Source organism: Chaetodon auriga, chromosome 24, assembly GCF_051107435.1.
Source record: "Chaetodon auriga isolate fChaAug3 chromosome 24, fChaAug3.hap1, whole genome shotgun sequence".
NCBI lineage: Eukaryota > Metazoa > Chordata > Actinopteri > Chaetodontiformes > Chaetodontidae > Chaetodon > Chaetodon auriga.
Genome location: NC_135097.1, coordinates 17,207,775 through 17,226,112, shown reverse-complemented (window position 1 = coordinate 17,226,112; position 18,338 = coordinate 17,207,775). Strand labels below are relative to the sequence as shown.

At 40.7% G+C, this 18,338-nt stretch overlaps 1 protein-coding gene across 1 annotated transcript; it reads right to left on the bottom strand.

Annotated features, from left to right (window-relative positions):
• Positions 1 to 605: 605 nt before the first annotated feature.
• LOC143316869 (tyrosine-protein kinase receptor TYRO3) lies at positions 606 to 14,102 on the bottom strand. The gene is made up of 15 exons (XM_076724638.1): positions 13,957 to 14,102; positions 12,584 to 12,645; positions 11,608 to 12,226; positions 9,691 to 9,846; positions 9,065 to 9,397; positions 8,052 to 8,244; positions 7,036 to 7,130; positions 6,704 to 6,817; positions 4,783 to 4,863; positions 4,608 to 4,700; positions 3,745 to 3,866; positions 2,657 to 2,766; positions 2,157 to 2,316; positions 1,843 to 1,979; positions 606 to 1,215 (listed from the first exon to the last, which is right to left on the bottom strand). The coding sequence occupies exons 1-15, from the start codon at positions 14,060 to 14,062 to the stop codon at positions 888 to 890; spliced, it is 2,709 nt and encodes a 902-aa protein (XP_076580753.1). The 5' UTR covers positions 14,063 to 14,102; the 3' UTR covers positions 606 to 887.
• Between the last annotated feature and the right edge of the window lie 4,236 nt (positions 14,103 to 18,338).

Genomic DNA, 18,338 nt, shown 5'->3' with positions numbered 1-18,338 from the left:
TTTCATTTTTTTCACCAAAAAAACTCCACTAGATTTTAATATTGTATTATTATCATGATCCAATTACAAGGGGGGTTGCAATGCAAATTTCGTTGACATGTCCATGCTCAATGACAATAAAAGCAATCTTGAATATTGAATCTTGAATTAGTGCACAGCCATAGCAGGAGGTGTACCTTGTTGTATTCTAACACTTTCAGACACAAACCCTGTGTTTGATGATGCGCTTTAATGGCAGCCCATTCTACCCCCAATATGTCTTTCATCCATTCATACTGCTGTCACAGCTAAAACCCTGCAAGACAGCATTAAGAGTGACTCATAGTTCCATACACGTCTATGGAATATCATTTCCACCAGAAAGAGAAAATGTTTTTAAATGGTAAGAATGGCACAAAATATTAAGTCAAAATTATGAGATAATGTGTCAAAATTAATTGTAATTATGAGATACTAAGTCTTAATTACAAGATTACATTACTTTTTGAAAGAGAATTATGAGATAGTGACTGTTTTAAATGATCTTATATTTTTGACTTACCTCATAATCATAATAATTTTAACATCAAGAGAAAAAAAGTCTCATAAAAACTTCATGTTTGTCGGTTTTTCCAGTTCCCCAGACAGAAATGAACTTCCATACACTTACATTCAAGTATTTTCTAATAACAGATACAAAACACACACACACACACACACACACACACACACACACACATATATATATATAGTAGACAACCTGATACACATACACTGATATACAAATGATGCATTTAAAAAGTGCAAAATAAAGTAAAAGGTTTTAGTTTAGTTTTTCTTGGTCTTAATCAACTTACATTTAGCAAGAGGGGCCCGCATGCACCCCCTACCCTTACCATTGCATTTTATTAGTGATTATCATCCCCTTTAACAGCTGAGCTAGTAGAACATTTAAGGTAGCCGTCCTCTACTTCCATATCCTCTTCTCTGGCTGCAGCCGCACCCACAGGAGAAGGCAGGTAGACATTTTCCGATCTTCCCACAGAGTCTGTCTGTGGATCCTGAGAGGTAGCTGCAGCAGCAGCAACCTCCAGGACCTGGTTGATGTAGCAGGCCTCCTGGCTGGCCTCCAGCACCGGAAGCTCCGACAGAAGACCTTTCAGTGTCTGGCCCAGTTCCCTGAAGCCAGGCCTGCGGGTCGGCTCCTTATCCCAGCAGCTCCACATGACTTCATAGCTGGGGGGAGATGGAGGAGGCAGGGAGAGGTATGAATGCTGTTGACATACAATGATATTCTCTATAGCAATGGCTTAAAACAATTTGAGAAATTTGAAAATGAGAAGTAGACATAAAACATGTTATGTGCATTATACAGGTACTGGGGTCATTGTTTTTGGAAAGATATTGCTGTTGATTTCTTTTTGAAGTCACTTTTTCATTTTTAGTACAAACACAACTCCATTCACCTTCATGTATTGGGTGGAGGTACACATCTCACACAGATGTGTCAAAAACTGTACAAATAAAACCAAAACTATCTGTATGGATGCAAAGATATCAAACTAAAACATGCTTCTTGTTGTTTTGTAATTTGAATTAACTGACTCTTTAAATTCTCCATATAAAATATAACATAAGCATTTCTCACTGATTTAAAGGGACAATTTTTCTCGTGTGTGTGTGTGTGTGTGTGTGTGTGTGTGTGTGTGTGTGTGTGTGTGTATATATATATATATATATTTTCTTTTTTCTTTTTTTTTTTTAAATGAAATTACACCATATTAACCTTTATGTTAATATTTCTAAATCTTTCTCATCAAAATACAAAAGGAAAAAAGGCCCTGAACAAGCACAGGAACTCACAGTTTGTGGTCACAGTCCTCAGGTGGTTTGAGCCTGTGTCCAGACAGCAGCAGCTCCAGCAGTTCATGGTTGTGAACTCCAGGATATGGAGTCCTTCCCCGGGACACAATCTCCCACATGGTCACCCCAAATGCCCACTGAGAAGACAGGGCAGGACATCAGGCTTTTACAGTCACTGTACAAATCCAGACATTCACTAGATGCCACAACCAAGAAATCCGAAGCTAATCTATACTTTCAAAGCTGTTTATCGTGTGACTGAGGCCTAAAAGCTCTCCATGATAAAGTGGTGCACTACAGAAGACGGATCTCACCACGTCACTTTTGATGGTGTAGACAGACTCAGACAAACTCTCCATCGCCATCCACTTGATTGGCACACGGATAGCTACTTTCTGACGATAATAATTCCTGCTGTAGATTTTCTTGGACAGGCCGAAGTCAGCCACACACACCCTAAGGTCATCACCCAGCCTGTGTATACAAAAAGTTGTTTTTTTAAAAAAAAAAAAAAAAAAAAAAAAAAAAAAAAAAGGTCATTTGCATATCAGCAGAGGCAAGGAACTGCTCTCTGGAGTCAGATCAAATAACAAAATGAGAGTTCCGACACACCGTGTTTATATTTTCTGCCAACACACACACACTGTCTCCTCTGAGCCCCTCACTCTGCTTTATTGAAATTTTAAGCAGCTTCCTTCCCAGATACGAGCCATAGTTGAATACCAATCGCTGAGGACAGAGACGCAGTCTTATATGAACAAGGAGTCCTTGATTTCAAGCTCCCCCTCTCAGTGTCTCCCTTTGATGGACTCACATGCAGTTGCGTGCAGCCAGGTCTCTATGCAGGAACCCCTGCGAGCTCAGATAGTCCATCCCTGCTGCAATGTCAATCATGAAGCGCAGGAGACTCTGATGGGGCACAAACTGGAAAAGGGTGTTATATTTTGAATATGCAAATATGCAGATATAATCATGTTTGTGTTGTGGTGGTGGTGTGGATGATGATAAAGTGAATGATGGATGTATGATGTAGAATGTATTGTATGATGCCATGAGCAAAAGCATAAACCTGTACTGTTCAGGAAAACAGTTTTCGAGGTCTACTACAAGTCTAAAGCCCCACTAGGGACCTCTACAGGCTACAATATCAATTGCACCCCACATTAAAATACCAGTGAATAGCTGCATTAGAAACACTGCCTCCGCATTCATTTTGATGAGAAAACACAGGGTAGTTGAACCTTGCGGAGACGGTAAAAATAATTTTGTGTTTGTTTATTTTTGACAGAAATCTATGTCCACAGAGATTTGCGCGTAAATCCACGCAAGGAAAAACAGCAGAATATTTATCTCAAAATTACACAGGTGTATGAAACATGTCCTTCGATCCACAAATGCAGATTTGCCAGATCGATTGTAAATGTAGATGTGAGGGCTATAGAGGTTATCGAGTGTCCAAAATCCAAAAGGTAAAATTTCCGGGGGAAAACAAACATGCTCAGAAAATTTAATGATTTTGATGTTTAATGTGGTCATGTGGAAATTTTGATGTGGCATTGGGGAAAAGAGGAAAAGTTAGGCATGGTCAGTAAAACATTTGACAATATAATGCTGACAAAGCATCTGGCTCGTAGTCATACAGATATCTGATATCTGATTATATATTCCTGCTTCTTGTCCTGTTGGACTTAAGTTTAGCAATTACTTGAGTACAATGTTATTGTAGCCAATAGAAAGAATGGCCAAAGCCATAAAAACAAGCTGTAATAAACCTGAATTATTCTTTATGCTGTTGATCATAACAGAAAATACTCTCAAACCAGTCTTCTATGGGAGTCAAATGTCAAAGTGTCCTCGTGTCTATGTCAATATTTATGCATGCAGGGGCTGGCTGCATCTTACCATAGGAATATCGCCATAACGTGTGCCAATGAGGAAGTGGCGCAGGTCTCCATGCTTCATGAAAGGTAGGATGACCAGAGGAACAGGCAGAGGAGAGTCCTGCTCTCTCTGTAAAGTGACCCCTGCAGGACAAATACAATATTATTATTCTAATTATTATATTATAATATAATCTTTCACAAGGCTACTGCTGCAGAAGAGGAGAGGAAACTAAACTGAGTCTGTGGGTACAATCAGCAACCTTTTTCTCTGAAATCGAACACAAACTATGCCAAATTTACTGGAGTCTCCTCAGATCTGATTTGAGATAGTACAGGTGGCAACACTACCAGGTCATAATAATGCTATGATAATGATAAAGACGTTTGAGACAAAACACACTGTGGCCTTTAGAATGACACATAGAAGTGTTTTCTGATCTGATGTTGATGTCAGGATGATGATGATCAGGATGACATCATTTGTCTGTGCCTTTGTAGATCTGTTTTATGATGTGACAGCACAATAGTTACATTTTGGTTAGTTTTGCACAAAAGCAAATTGGTAAGGGAAAGATGATGAATTGTGTTAAAATTTTTAAAATAACCCCCCCCCCAAGTGTTTGTCACCTGCAACTGGATAAGAGAACATAAGATGTGTTCAATTTTAGGTTCACACCTCCTCCGATGAACATGGCCAAAAAATAGGTGAAGTCAGAATACTGAAGGCTCGTAGAATAAACCTGCCTCTCGAAATGACAATCCTGTCCAGAGCTCAACAAGTGACCAGCATGCAATGGATTCCTAAACATTTCTTAATGAACATGTTAGTACAGTCACGCTGGACAGTGGAGCATTTAAGTGGTGAACAGTGGCGTATCTTACCGAGCAGTTTGACCACATTTTCATGATCAAAGTTCTTCATGATCTCTGCCTCTCTTAGAAACTCATGCAAGTCTTCCTGGCTGTGGAATCCAACTACATGTGCAGGACAGAAGAAGTTGAGAAGATTAAATAGTAGAATCAACAGTAGGTAAAGGCTTTGAGTTTCAGTACACACCTCTCATGGTCTTCACAGCCACCTTGATGTCCCCACCTTCATGTGGGGAGAAGACCCCTTCATAGACTGAGCCAAACTCTCCTATGGAATAGAAAATAAGGACTGAATATCATCAGTCACTTGAACTCCTAGGTGAAATATTTATTAATAGTGGATGTCTGATTTTTTTTTAACGAAGCTTTTTGTTTTAAACAATATGACTGATGTCGATAACAGTGGTTTTCAATGCAGAGAAGTCTGTCTGCTGATTCTACAAATCAATACCCTAGCTGAGAGTGTACTAAGGTGTGGTATAGTGAAAAGAATGAACTCCTGTGGTAAACCTGCAGACTCAATGCTTATATTATCATATCATAAAAAAAAGTAGATGCGTCAAGATTTTTTGCACCTGGCTCTGGCCTCGATTAATATCCCAAAATCTGACCCCATCTTACAAGTTCAGTTTTTAGCCATGCCTTGCAGGTTAGCAATGTCAGTCAGTCTTTCTAACTCTGAAAAATTCAAAATTTGGATGTATTGTTGATCCCCTTTTCATTTTCATCACTGCCATGATTATGTCAAAATTTCAATTTCTCCAATATTTTGTTTTTTGAACAAATAGCCTACCTGTAAATCTAATTTCCTCAGCTGAGTGTGAGGGCTGACATTTAGGTTTGGAGCCCCACCGTTGTAGATCGGGTCAGAAAAAGTTCTCCACCGTTACAAGGACAGGTGTGGGCAATTAGTGTCTCTTTGTGTGAGGTACAGAGCTACCTAACTTCGCTGGTGTCACATTTAAGTACGGCCCTATATTGAGCAAGGTAATCTAAACTGGTATGGTCATGTAGGAGAGGAATTCCCTGCAGGTATGTTTGCCAGTTGGCATTTTGCCATGTTTCCCTTATTGCAGATTTAGTTCCAAACTGTTGTTTTGCCTGAACCAACTCATCAATGCTATCTGGCCAAAGCCTCACCCACAGATTATTGTAAATTGTCGATTTATATTGTTTTGAAGTCTGACTATTATGGTGTTTGTAAGTGTATTCTGGAATGTCTTTAAAACTTTTATGAACCTGAACTAAATGAATCTCACTGCGATACCTGGCTTTTTCCCTTAAGCAGTGGAAGACCAGGGGAGTACTCATGGTACACAACACCTCTCTTTGCATGCAGTGTGGTAGGCCTGAAAGGTGGTGGTCACCTTAATAGCCTTGCAGCTTTGCTTTTTCTTGCAGTCTAAGTTGTCATGTTTGCGATCAGTGCAGTAAACCAGTACTACCAGTACTTGTTGTACTGTTTTAGCAGTTTGCTGCTTATCTATGAGTACAGTGAAATAAATGGTTTAAATAAATGCCTATGTTTGTTTCCTCCCGTACAGCTTATGATTATTCTCTGGTGCAACAATCATCCTATTTTAATGAACACCTAGTTGTGAACTGAATACATGTCTGCTGCTCTTCTTGATTGATTGAACTGGATTGTACCACCACTTAGGTAGTTAGGGTCAATTATGGCCGTAGGTTTATTGAGACATATCTGTCTGCCTTGACCACTGTACCAGGTCACATAAGCGTTATTTTGCAGCATTAGAACCACTTTCCCACAGGAACAAACTCACAGGAACCACTCGCATGGCTGTTACACTACCTGGAGTGTAGTAGTTCTCATTTGAGAACACCAGACTACATTCACTGCTGGACTGATAAGGGACTTGTGCCAGCACAGAAAGTTAATGGACTGCAGAATCCTCCAAGATAAATGTAATCTGTAGGGCCACTGGGCTGCTTTATCCAATCTGGTTTATCCAATGTAGGGAGGGTTCATTTTGATGTAGCAGAAAAGACTTCCACAGTATGATCCAAAAGGTTGAGACTTTGCAAAACTATGGCCCATTGTGAGGCTGGGTCTGAGACAGGTTATTGCTGATGTGTCATGAACTGACCTCTGCCAAGCTCCTTGCCCAGGGTGAGCTTGTTTCTCTCGACCAGGACCTCCTTAAGACTGGTCCGCAGCCTGCCACTGAGCCCCTCCAACAACTGGGCCACACCTTCAACCACTGAAAGAAATAGGAAAAGATTGTGTGTGCACCCTGCACTGTTAAAATCAGCTTGTTTGCATGGCAGTCAAAATCATGTGTGGCAGTAGTATATGCTGTGTACAAAATGGTGACCTTTTCTGGGTGGAAGTATTGTCCTTATTACTTTGACACTGAAATATTTCCACTATGTCGTGACAATGACTTGATCTAGTGCTGCTCAGGAATATGACTCTTACTGTTGGCTTGCTGGGGTGCAGCCTCCACCTCCTGCGGACATCTGTAGGAAAATTCAGCATTCATCGGCAAAAGTTCTACTTCCTGGTCAGAAGACCTGTGGAGAAATTATAATTTTTTGTTAATCATTATCAGTAAATTCGTCTTCACAGTTTAGTCACTATCACCTTCTGTTGGAACTGTGTAGGAGGGTTCTGACATATGTGGAATAATATGGAATTATTTTTGCCAAGTTTTCAGTCATTGGAAGAAAAAAAAAATGTCATAATAAAAAAAAAACTGGCAGAAGTATCTTTTTTTATCTGATGTCCCCACAACAGCTGGAAAATAAATATTCATATTTTGATATTAATACTGCAGGATTTAAGTATTGTTTATCAGCCAGGGGAATATGAAAAGAGAGTCTGCACAGTTTGTGCAATCACCAAGTGGCACACTGAAACTCTGAAGGCAGATCAAAACTGATCACAGTACATTTGTTATAGAGCCCCTCTTACATGTTCAATATTCATTAAACATCCATAAACATACAGTACCAGTGTGAGCTGTCTCACCTTTAAACAGGTGTTTCTTCTTCACCAGTTTCTGTTCAAAACTATCCACCGCCTTATTAATATCCAGAGCTCCAACCAGACTGCTAGATCCTAATTCTGCACTCTGGATAAAAAGTTTATTTCTTGGGCTTTTGAGCATTTCCACCCATTCCTTTTTTGATTCAACACCAAAGCAACTCCTCACATTGATCTCCTCATAAGCCCTCAGTCACTCAAATTTGTTCTCTAGCCAGAAACTAAATTATATATACATAAACTATATGTAAATATATATAATTAAAAACTTGTGGAGTCAGGATACAGTATGTCCTGTAGTTATTTTGATTATCATCCCAAGTAACAGTCACAATATCTTAAACTGATGAGAGAATAATGAGATCTCAGCATTTACTGCACAAATTCAAATTCACAACAGTAATGTTAAGGTAGGTGGCCAAAGGAGCAGAAGTGGAAGGTCCCTTTACCTGAGTTTAGTGCAGTTGCCACGCAGGACACACACTGCAATTGGGATTACAGCCATGAGCAGCAGGCTGCCAAATAAAACACCAACTGTAAGCCATATGGAGAAGCGACTGTGGCGCTGAGGAGCTGCTGTTATTTGATGATCTGAGATGTTTAATCCTGGTGTCACATTGATCACCACAGGTGGAACTTTCCCTGGAAGAAAACAGTGCTCAGAAATTAACACTATCTCTGGCATTCTATTAACTTTAAAGATGCACTTCCAGATTTTTTTTTATAGTTCCCAGTGATGCTCCCACAACCTTAAAGCTGCACTACTCCATACCTATATGAACCCAAGCTAGAGTTGAAAGGACAGTGAATATTGGACTTACACAAAAAATTAATGCTAATGTTTCCCCGCGACTGCAGGACGTGTAAATAGGAAGCTGTTTGCTAAGACATTCACCATAACAGCCTCATCAGTGAATAGCCTGTCCATTGTGTGTTTATGGCTTGAAATTCAGCCATGAACTGTGCTGAGTGTCTTTGCTTAAGCCACCCTTCGCTTAACAGCACCCAAAATGGCCAAGATGCAATTACAGGGTAGTGCTAACACATAGTTTAACGGCAGCATAAGGAAAGAAGAGCCATAAAAGTTAGCAAACTGACTTCGTGATATCAGTTGCATAGCAGTATCTATGTAAAGTGTGCTAACATCAGCTAACATTAGCCTCCATAAGCTACCAGATCAGGTAACGCGGTGTATCAGTAAAACCCCTGAGTATATTGAATTAAGAGTAAGGGGCTGTTTTGTTGCTTATAAGTACAATTTTTCTTTTGTAAGAGGAAAAAATTGTTTTGTCTTCTTTCAAATGTGACATACAATAAGCAACTCCTTCACAGTAGGAAACTTAATAGTTGAACCCTCAGAACCCTCAATTCCCAGCTGTCTCTTTCCTGTTGGCGAGGTTCATATCTCCCACTTCTCCTGCACTGTCTAATGCATTGACATCATCCAGTCAGCCTTACATACATCTATGAATAATAACCGTGGCAGTGGATGAAGGTGGCACCCCCTGCGCGGTGGATATATCATTCCAGGCTTGCACTGACATCCTGTAGTCATGCTGTGAGTTCAGTCCGGTGATGTTGACTGATGTGCTGGTCAGCCTCACTATGTCTGGCAGGACAACCAAGTCATCACCACATGCCTCCCATTGACTCCCAGCCTCTGCTTTCTTCTCACACTTGAAATGATATGTTACTTCCTGTCGGCCTCCCCAGTCATGAGGAGGATCCCACGTCACTATCAGCACAGAGTCATTAGGATGATACGCTGTTAGATTCACAGGAGCAGAGGGTGGCTCTGTGGGGGACAAGACAGGGAAGCAAAAACATGCTCAGACTTACCAAAATCCTCAAAATATGTGTCATTAGGATAAAAATAGATGAAGGTAGAAGGTAGCAATATTTAAAGCCCTTCTTTGTCAAGTTTTTATGTTATTATGGCATCTTTCAAATTAGCCTGATAGCATCAGTGCATGTACACAGAAAATGAGATAAGTTGCATCTACGTCTGCAAATGTCTAATTCCATATATTCATTTTATAATAGGATGACACCCATTTATTTCCAATAACCTCAGTCAGAGTTTCTTACTGGTGCAGCCGAGGTCTTCAGGGTCAGCTGGTAGGCGACTGAAGCCTTGTAGGCAGTGGCACTTCTCTGATCCCTCCCCAAGTGTCCTGCTGTTCAGTGGGCACAGCCGGCAGCCTCCAGTCTCATTGGCTGGTTTGTAGAAGCCCATCCTACATGCTGGTGACAAAAACAGATAATACCAAAACTGTCAGTTTGTCATTGTGTCCATAACTGCTCTTATGTTATATATGAACTGTTTGACTACATTAGCAAGGTTTTGTTTTTCAGTACAGAAAACATGAAACCATGAATTCTATCTGTTGGGCAATGCACAGGAAATATGTAAAAGTCAAAAGTAAAAATAAAAACAGTAAGATGAAACTGAGAAGGAAGGAGATTATGGGAAAAAGGATGTGAAAGTCACGATTTGAGGTTCATGAAGAAGGAAAAGATACGTAATCTATCCAAGAATCCGACATTAATATTGCCATGATACTGGTGTTGTGAAATTGTTTGCGTCAGCAAAAGACTTCTCATAAAACGACACTGTTTTATCTCTTCCTTCCACAAGGTGCTAATTTTAACTAGCAGCCGTTGCAGTAACAGAAATGATTAAAAATAAAATGGTAGCATTGTTTTATCTGTGGCAGTTCATATAACAGATCATAGCATGGACAGGACAGCTCATTCTTTCTCACCGTCATTTTGTCATTACAGCCTGTTCTTGAGTCCCCTCCTTTTTTAGAATTATGTTAGGAATTGTGGAAAAAAAAAAAAAACATACGAAGATAAAAATAATAAAAAAAAATAATAATAAAGCCCCAGCCCCTCATTTAAAAACAGAAAATATGTACATATTGTGGGGCATGGCATGTCAGACATGCAGACGTGTTATAAAACCAAACCTTCATTAATGTTGTTTTTCAACTTGTTCCAGCCTTTCTAAACTATGGTTCGGTGCTGGGCTCGGTTTTATTCTAAGCTGCAGGAGCGAGGGGTTTTCTGGAGGTGATGATGTGAATTGGGTGTGAAAACATTTTGACATGTTACTTGTTAAGCGGAGATGTGATGTGAATAGTGATAACAGAACCATTTTGTCCAACTGCAAAGACTTCAAAGATCTTTAACTGGAATAGAGAACATAAATGATGTGTTTGAGTGAGAGAGAGAGAGAGAGAGAGAGAGAGAGAGAGAGAGAGAGAGAGAGAGAGAGAAGTGGAAGCAGAAGATGTGGAATACACCACAGAAGAAGTGATATTCAGTTAAATAAGGTTACTGCACACCGTAGAACCATATACAAGTACATCAATCTGAATTTGTGAGCTGGTTCCTGGTTCCTGGTTCCTGATCCTTGCTAACTTAAAGATGACTGATTTGTTTTGCTTGTCTTAAGTGAACATGTTCAGTTTGCTTTTTACTGAGGAGACTTCAGCTTTGGAAACATTTATAGGAAAACAGCACAGCTAAGAATGAGAACAATGTGTCCTTCATAATCAGACACCTCTGCTGTTGAAAATTGGACATTTAGTTCAGGTGTCAATGTTCAATATAACATCTTTACATTATGATTTGTCATGTGATTATCTCAGCTGTCGTTGCTGTCTAGTGTCTTCCATACAGGCTCAACACTGTTTGGGTGCAACAATAAGTAATTGATGAAAATGCATGTGTCGTATGTTGCATGTGCATTACTGTGCTGCTGTTAAGCATATATATACATATATACAGTATATATGTGTATGTACACACACATATATACACACACACACAACACACACAAACATATACACTTTTTTTCCAGAAGATGTGCAAGCTGTCATCTACTTCTTTTCTGGTTTTGACTGTGCCAGGACAAGATTCAATGTATATACATTCTTGATTGGTTGTCAGAACTATTAGATATATGAAAAATATGAAATAGCTGAAAACTCCTCTGACCTTCACAGGTATCCTCCATGACTTGATGCCCAGGTTCACAGGTACATCCCCCCAGCAGTGGACCCCATACTCCATCCGCATGACATTCTCTAACAGGTGGAGAAACCTCCACAGCTCCCTTCACACAGGAACCCATCAGGGGACCTGACCCGGCCTCTGTCCCCTTAAACAAGACCAGGTGATCCACGATGTCAGTGCACCTCCTGTAGTACAATCTGATGGATGTCACCAGCACACATGTTCCTGAGTAGGAGAAGGCGACCTGGAAGCCGCTGCGGCTGACAGAGCCCAGGCTCAGAGCCAGGGTGCGGTTCTGGTGGCTCAATATTTGCTGTGGATGCAATGTGCCAGGAAATGGCTTGTCGGTCTGGAGGTCCTGGACGGTCAAACTATCGTGAAATCTTGTCATGGGTACATCTAAGTCAAAAAGGTGAACTTGTAGTGGGCTGAGCTGACCAGATGGCTCCTCTTCTTGGGCAAATGTAATATCCATCAGCAGATAGTGGGCTTCTTTACGCTCCATCCACTGGCTTAAAAGGGTTCTCGTTTCACGTCTTCTACAAGCTTGGAGCACAGGCGCTGGACTCTGTGTCCCCACACTCAGTCGGAGCTCACTCCACTGGGATGATAGGAAAGATGCAAGAGAACATCAGTGAAAACCTGCAGTGTAGAACTACAGGTACACACAAACATCTTGGCTATGAAGAAAATGTGGTCCTGTGGCAAACTGGCTGAAATTGTCAATAAAGAGCTGAAATGAATGAATTGTTAATAATGTACCAGATTATAAAGTAACAATTGCCGTAATATTCATACATACAGTTAGTATTAACAAGTAAGTCAAATAGTATGAATTAGTATTAGTATGAATGTCAGAATTAGGCGATTAATGAAACTGTATTTTTACTGTACATGATTCAGGTCACATATTAAAATAAAAAGTTCTCTTTAACCATCACTTAGCAACCCAACTTACTTCTTTGGGTGGGTCAGACTTCCATCCTAGTCTGGACTGTTTGTCAGAATGGAAAATCTCCTCTAAACACAGAAGAGGAGAGAAAGTCAAGACTGTCACTGTGTTGAATCATGCTGTGCTTTGAATGATAGACATTTTCCTCTTTGACTGACAGAACAGTGAACCGGGGCAAAGCACAGCTGTAAGAAATACAACAGCAGCTCGTCTTCAGCAGCACAGAGAAACTGCAAAACAGATCAGGCCCGTAGCAATACTTTGCATCACATTGTATCATTCACATTGATTCTGCATGCAAAGTCTTCAAAAGTGTTTTCAGCTATCGCATCTTCAGGGTCTGAGGTTGGTTCCTCTTTCTGAAGTATAAAACTGTTTTCATGTTTGTGCTCACAAAATGGAAATCTTATGAGAATATTTCATTTAAAGGAGAGCTGAGCTAAGGACAACTTAGAAATGGGTTGGAGTTATCAATATGAGTTAAGAGAAAAGGGAGTTGAGTGTACGGTCAAAAAATCAGGTTAAAAAAAAGCCTATTATTTCAACAATTTTTGCAGCTTTCTTTTGTTGGACTTGAAGTTGAATGTTTCTCACAGTTTTTAGTGATGTGAGCAGCGTGGCAGCGTCAGTCTGTCAGTAAGTCTGTTGGTCCACTGCTTTGGTCCACTCTGAAATCTCTACACTAACTGAATGCATCGCCATGAGATTCATGGGCTCCAGATGATGAAACCTGATGACTTTAGTGGCACCCGGACTGTTCCTCTTGTGCCACTAGCAGCCAGGAGCGTTTTTACTTCTCCTGTGAAATATCTCAACATCTGCTAGACAGAAACAAATCTTTGTGCAAACATTCATGGTCCCCTGTGGATGAATCCTACTTATTTGATCCTCTGACTTTTCAAAATGAAGTTGTCCAGTGATTTATGACCAAATACCTGCACGAAAAAAGCAGTGCAGAGCTCGTCTTGTTACATAACGCTTTTGCCGTCTCTCATGGTAGTTTGATTTCCCTGGTGATTTTTTTGATTCATTTTTGTTCTCTGAATAGTTTTCGTTTTCTCTCATGAGAGTTTTTTGGCATTCTTTTGCAAAAGTTTTATGTTTGTTCAGGACAGTTTTTTAATTTTATCAATACTTTTCCATCCTCTTGAAAAAGCAAATCCACTTATTTTACTATATTCTGAATATTATGTTCACTGGGGTTCAACACAAAGGGTAGATGACTTAATATGTTGGAAAGTACATTTGCTTTTAGAAAATGTTGTACTATTTACTCCACTACATGTATCAGACACGCTACTGAAAGTATTAAAGGGTATATAAAGTTGGTAAAAATTTGTTCCATCTCCGCCAGATACTAGATTAAATGCATCACTCACCCTCCTGTGCTTGATATTGTATGTCACAACCAGCTTCCCACATACAGATCCACAACAGGATTAAAGTAGACCAGACACACCACAGCATAGTGTTACACTCAAGCATGTTTTAAGCTTGCTGCAAGTCTGATCATAATCTACTGCTGCCAGTCCTTACATCCAGCCTGCTGGTCAGTTCCTCAAAGGATCAGCAAATAGGTGATGCCTGTGTTTACATCTTCTCATGATTTGGGTCAGAGGAATGTCGTAATTAAGCTAGCTGAAATGAGCCTCCCTCCTCTGGAAAATACGCCGACGCCTACTGAGTTCCTGTTTTTGTGTGCTACTGCTGCTACTGCCCCTACAATAAAACAATGTGCTCCAGAGCACAGCCAGAGTACAGTGATAGTGTGTGAAACAAAACACGAAACAAAATAAAAATCAAACTGTAACAGATGGTATGAAGGCCTGGATATATCCCGACGCATGACAACTGACATGAAGTTACTTTATGTACTCTCTGTATATTACGCTGTACTCCACAAGAGTTTGCAATATGGGTGCCAATAAACCAGAAACCGCAAAGATGGATTTAGAATGAATCTGCCTAAATTCAGAACTAGGCCTAAAATTTTAATGAAATGAGAGAAATGAGAACTGGTCACAACTAGTTGTTGTGACCAGTTCAAAGTGAGTCAGTACCCAACCCAAACCCTTGTCAATCCAATGTTGGCAAAAACCTTCTCACTTCCTCTTCCTTTCTTTAGAAATGCTGACATTTGGAAAATTTTGCTTTTGAGCAACTATTCACCCCAACTCAGTTAAAACAAACACTTTGTAAACCCATTAACGTACTTACTGTTAAATTACTAAAGCATGTATTGATGGATGCTTGTTGCTGGAGTGGGGGGAAGCTTAACTTGCTGGGCTTTGCAGAGGATAAGTTAGTGCGTAAGAAAGTCTTTCTTTTTGTGCTGACTATGTTTGCAGCTGCAGTGTGTGTCACCGGTACAAAAATCCATCTCTGAACTCACTAACGATTTTAAATGTGCCCCCAAAACCTGTTAGCTCTGTTACTTTCATTGATTTTGTTTTTCCTCTTCATTGTGTTTTAAATGCATGTGTTTTAATTGGCCAGTCTGAAGCACTTAAAGGTGCTTTATGGATAAACTTGCCCTCCCTTATCTATGAAAACTGGACTTATTAATATATAAACATCCACATGTCCTGTGAAATCAGGGTCAGAGATGATAAACTTCTTGTTAGGTTTTAGGTAAGAAAATGGACCCAAAGGTCTATTTCTAACCGAGCAACACAGTTAGAGCTGAGAGATCCAATTGCTTGAGATGATGCTGGGCAGGCCAGGGGGAGCAAGAGGGTATCCAGATTCAGTAGGTCACAAGGCAGACAGACAGGGCGTAGCTGGAGCACGAGGTAGACACCTGAGCACAGAGCACAAAGGGGTCTGGGAGGCAGGCAGGCAGGCAGGCAGAAATAGCAAAAGGTTCCTGGTCCATCTCTATGTTACAACTTGGCCAAGCAGACAATTTGACGAAGAGTGTTTGGAAGGCTGGTGCTTATATACTGCGGTAGCTGATGGGTCTTGATTGAATAGTTGCAGTCATGTATGCTCAGGAGAGGAGGAGGCTGGACCAGACAAGACAGACAGGAGAAACACAGGATCACGCGAGGCAAAAATGAAGGGAGGCTGCAGATGCCCACAGTTGTGGCTTCTTCTGGAAGATAGAGTTATTATGGAAAATTCTATTGTTTGCAGTGTTAATCACAGTCAGTGATTGCACCACAGATACACTTTGTTTTTAGTCCAATACAAACAATTTGATTATATTAATCTGTTTATTTATCATTTTCACCATCTTTTAACAGCTAAAATTACAACTGTTGACTACTGTCTTCAGTCCCATTCACTGTCACACACACACACACACACACACACACACATACACATACTCATATTCCTTCCATCAATACTATTAATATAGATGTATGTTGTAGGGATACAAAGTGTTATAGTGGCTGGCTTTACTTTCAGCTTGGTGGGTGAGCAAATCAACAAATAAACAAACACTTTTGCCCCATGTTGACTGCATGAACTCCCAGCAAATAGACATCTCACATCCACTGCTCCATTGGCATGATGATATATGTTTTTCTTATTTAATATTCTAAAAGGTTTGCTGCACCTTTTTAGATGAGTACTCACATCAAAGTTTGAAATATTTAGAAGCTTTTGACTGCAAACTTTTAAAGATTCTGCTACATATCATTACTTCCTCATTCACTTTTGTGACTGCCCCAGGGCCTTAGTCCTTTGAGGATACTGTGTGTGTGCTCTGTCTTGCAGGTACTCAACTGGGTGGAGCTAGGAGGACATTAAGTAACTGGGAACACCTGGCCAGTGTTCCCAGGTTACTTAACCCCACCTGCCCAGTCCACATGGGGGTTCGTGCTCGTCAATCACAGCAGCAGCAGCGGGCTGCTGCCATGCTCTCCTCGGTCTTCACCACGCCATGCTGCCTACTCATTTTTGAGTTATTGTCTTTTGGTTTCGCACTGACAACATGCAACACCTACTATACAACACACCCATGCACCTTCACACACCACTGACACTGATTTCCACACCCCATAGCATTTTTCCTTGTTTGCATTATTTAATAAACTTTTGTTAATTTTTGGAGCCGCCCGCTTGCATCTCCCTTATTTGTTGCGGCCTACGAGCCGGCCGTAACACTTTAAATAAAATTCAACGAAAATCAGAAAGATTTGCTGTCACAGGCTAAAGCCACGGCCTGGACTGTGACACAATTACCGAAAGTTGAAGAATGACCAATCTGCGTCCCCAACTTCCCCAAAACTGACTCATTATTCTTAAAGCAGAAAAGGAATGAGTCATTACTTGGCCAAATGACCATTACATCAACCTTAATGTCACTGAAAAAGAGCGCTGGTTAGTGCAGTAGGTATGGATCTGATTCTGTTAAGACAATCAAAGAGTGGCTTTAAGCAACAGGCTCTTTAGTGCTGACTGCCAAATATTGAATTATGTTAATTAAGCCTCTAAATATCAAATTAGGAACATAAATGATCAACATTGAAACTATACAAGCTACAGAAACACACAAGTAACAGTAATAAGCAACCACAGTAAACAAGCAACCCCAAGGAGGAAACAGGTTTTCTGACGAGAACATCAAATGTTCATGTAAATTGAATGAAATCTAAGCAAACAAATAGACAATGCTTTGTAAGACAAAGACAGTGCCGTAAATACTAGGTGAGGAAAAGTCATAAATTAAAACAAGACTCCAATGGAGTGCACAAAACAGCTCAGTAAACGTGTCACATGCCTGAAACTGTTTGCATATTTGAAGAGCTTGTCCTTCCATTCCATGAATCATAGCAGCATAAGCAGAGTTACACACATGACTTTCTCTGAATTCAACGATCAGACAGCACTCAAACAGAGAGTGAAAGAAGTTAAACCTGCTCGCCTGTGCAGTGAGAATGAAGGCCAGCTGACGATGACTCCACGCAGACACTTTCAGTTTGAATTTGTGTTCAGCTCTCCTCAAGCCAGCATCGACTGCTATCACTGTAAACTGTGCTGCTCAGTGAACTCACATTTCACCAGTGACTTTGGTGAACCTGACAAACTGTCAATGTCAACAATGTGACATCCAGAGCTGTGACGTTACCAGCAGTATAATCCATGCGTGCTCCGTCACTGCTGCTTAACATATGGTCATTTTCCATTGAGGCAGTGTGACTTCATTTGTCAACGCACAGATCTCTATCATACAATCGTACATCTAGTTTTACAAGAGCCACAAGTCATAGAACTATCAATACTATACTTTCACTTGTGGTCAACAGTTTATCAAAATAAGAAGTCCCATCCTTATTTGACACACTTTTACAACCATTAACCTGCATGTTACTTCAGAGGCAACATCAAGTTCCTGGGCCTCCACATCACATCTGACCTCTCCTGGTCTATGAACACCTCCTGCCAGGTGAAGAAGGCACAACAAAGGCTTTTCTTCCTCAGGAAACTGAAACGGGCTGGACTTTCCTCTCGGCTGCTCGTGAACTTTTACAGGGCCACGATCGAGAGTATCCTCTGCCTCAGTGTGACAGTGTGGTATGGCAGCTGCACCGCACAGGAGAGGAAACAACTGGCACGGGTGGTAAGAACTGCTCAAGGCATCGTGGGCTGCCCCCTTCCTGACCTGGACTCTATATATGCAGGCCGGGTCAAGAAGAGGGCAAGATCCATCGCAACGGACCCCAGCCACCCGGGCCACAGACTGTTTGTACCGCTTCCATCAGGAAAGCGGTACAGGACTATACGAACAACCACCAACAGACTGAGGGACAGC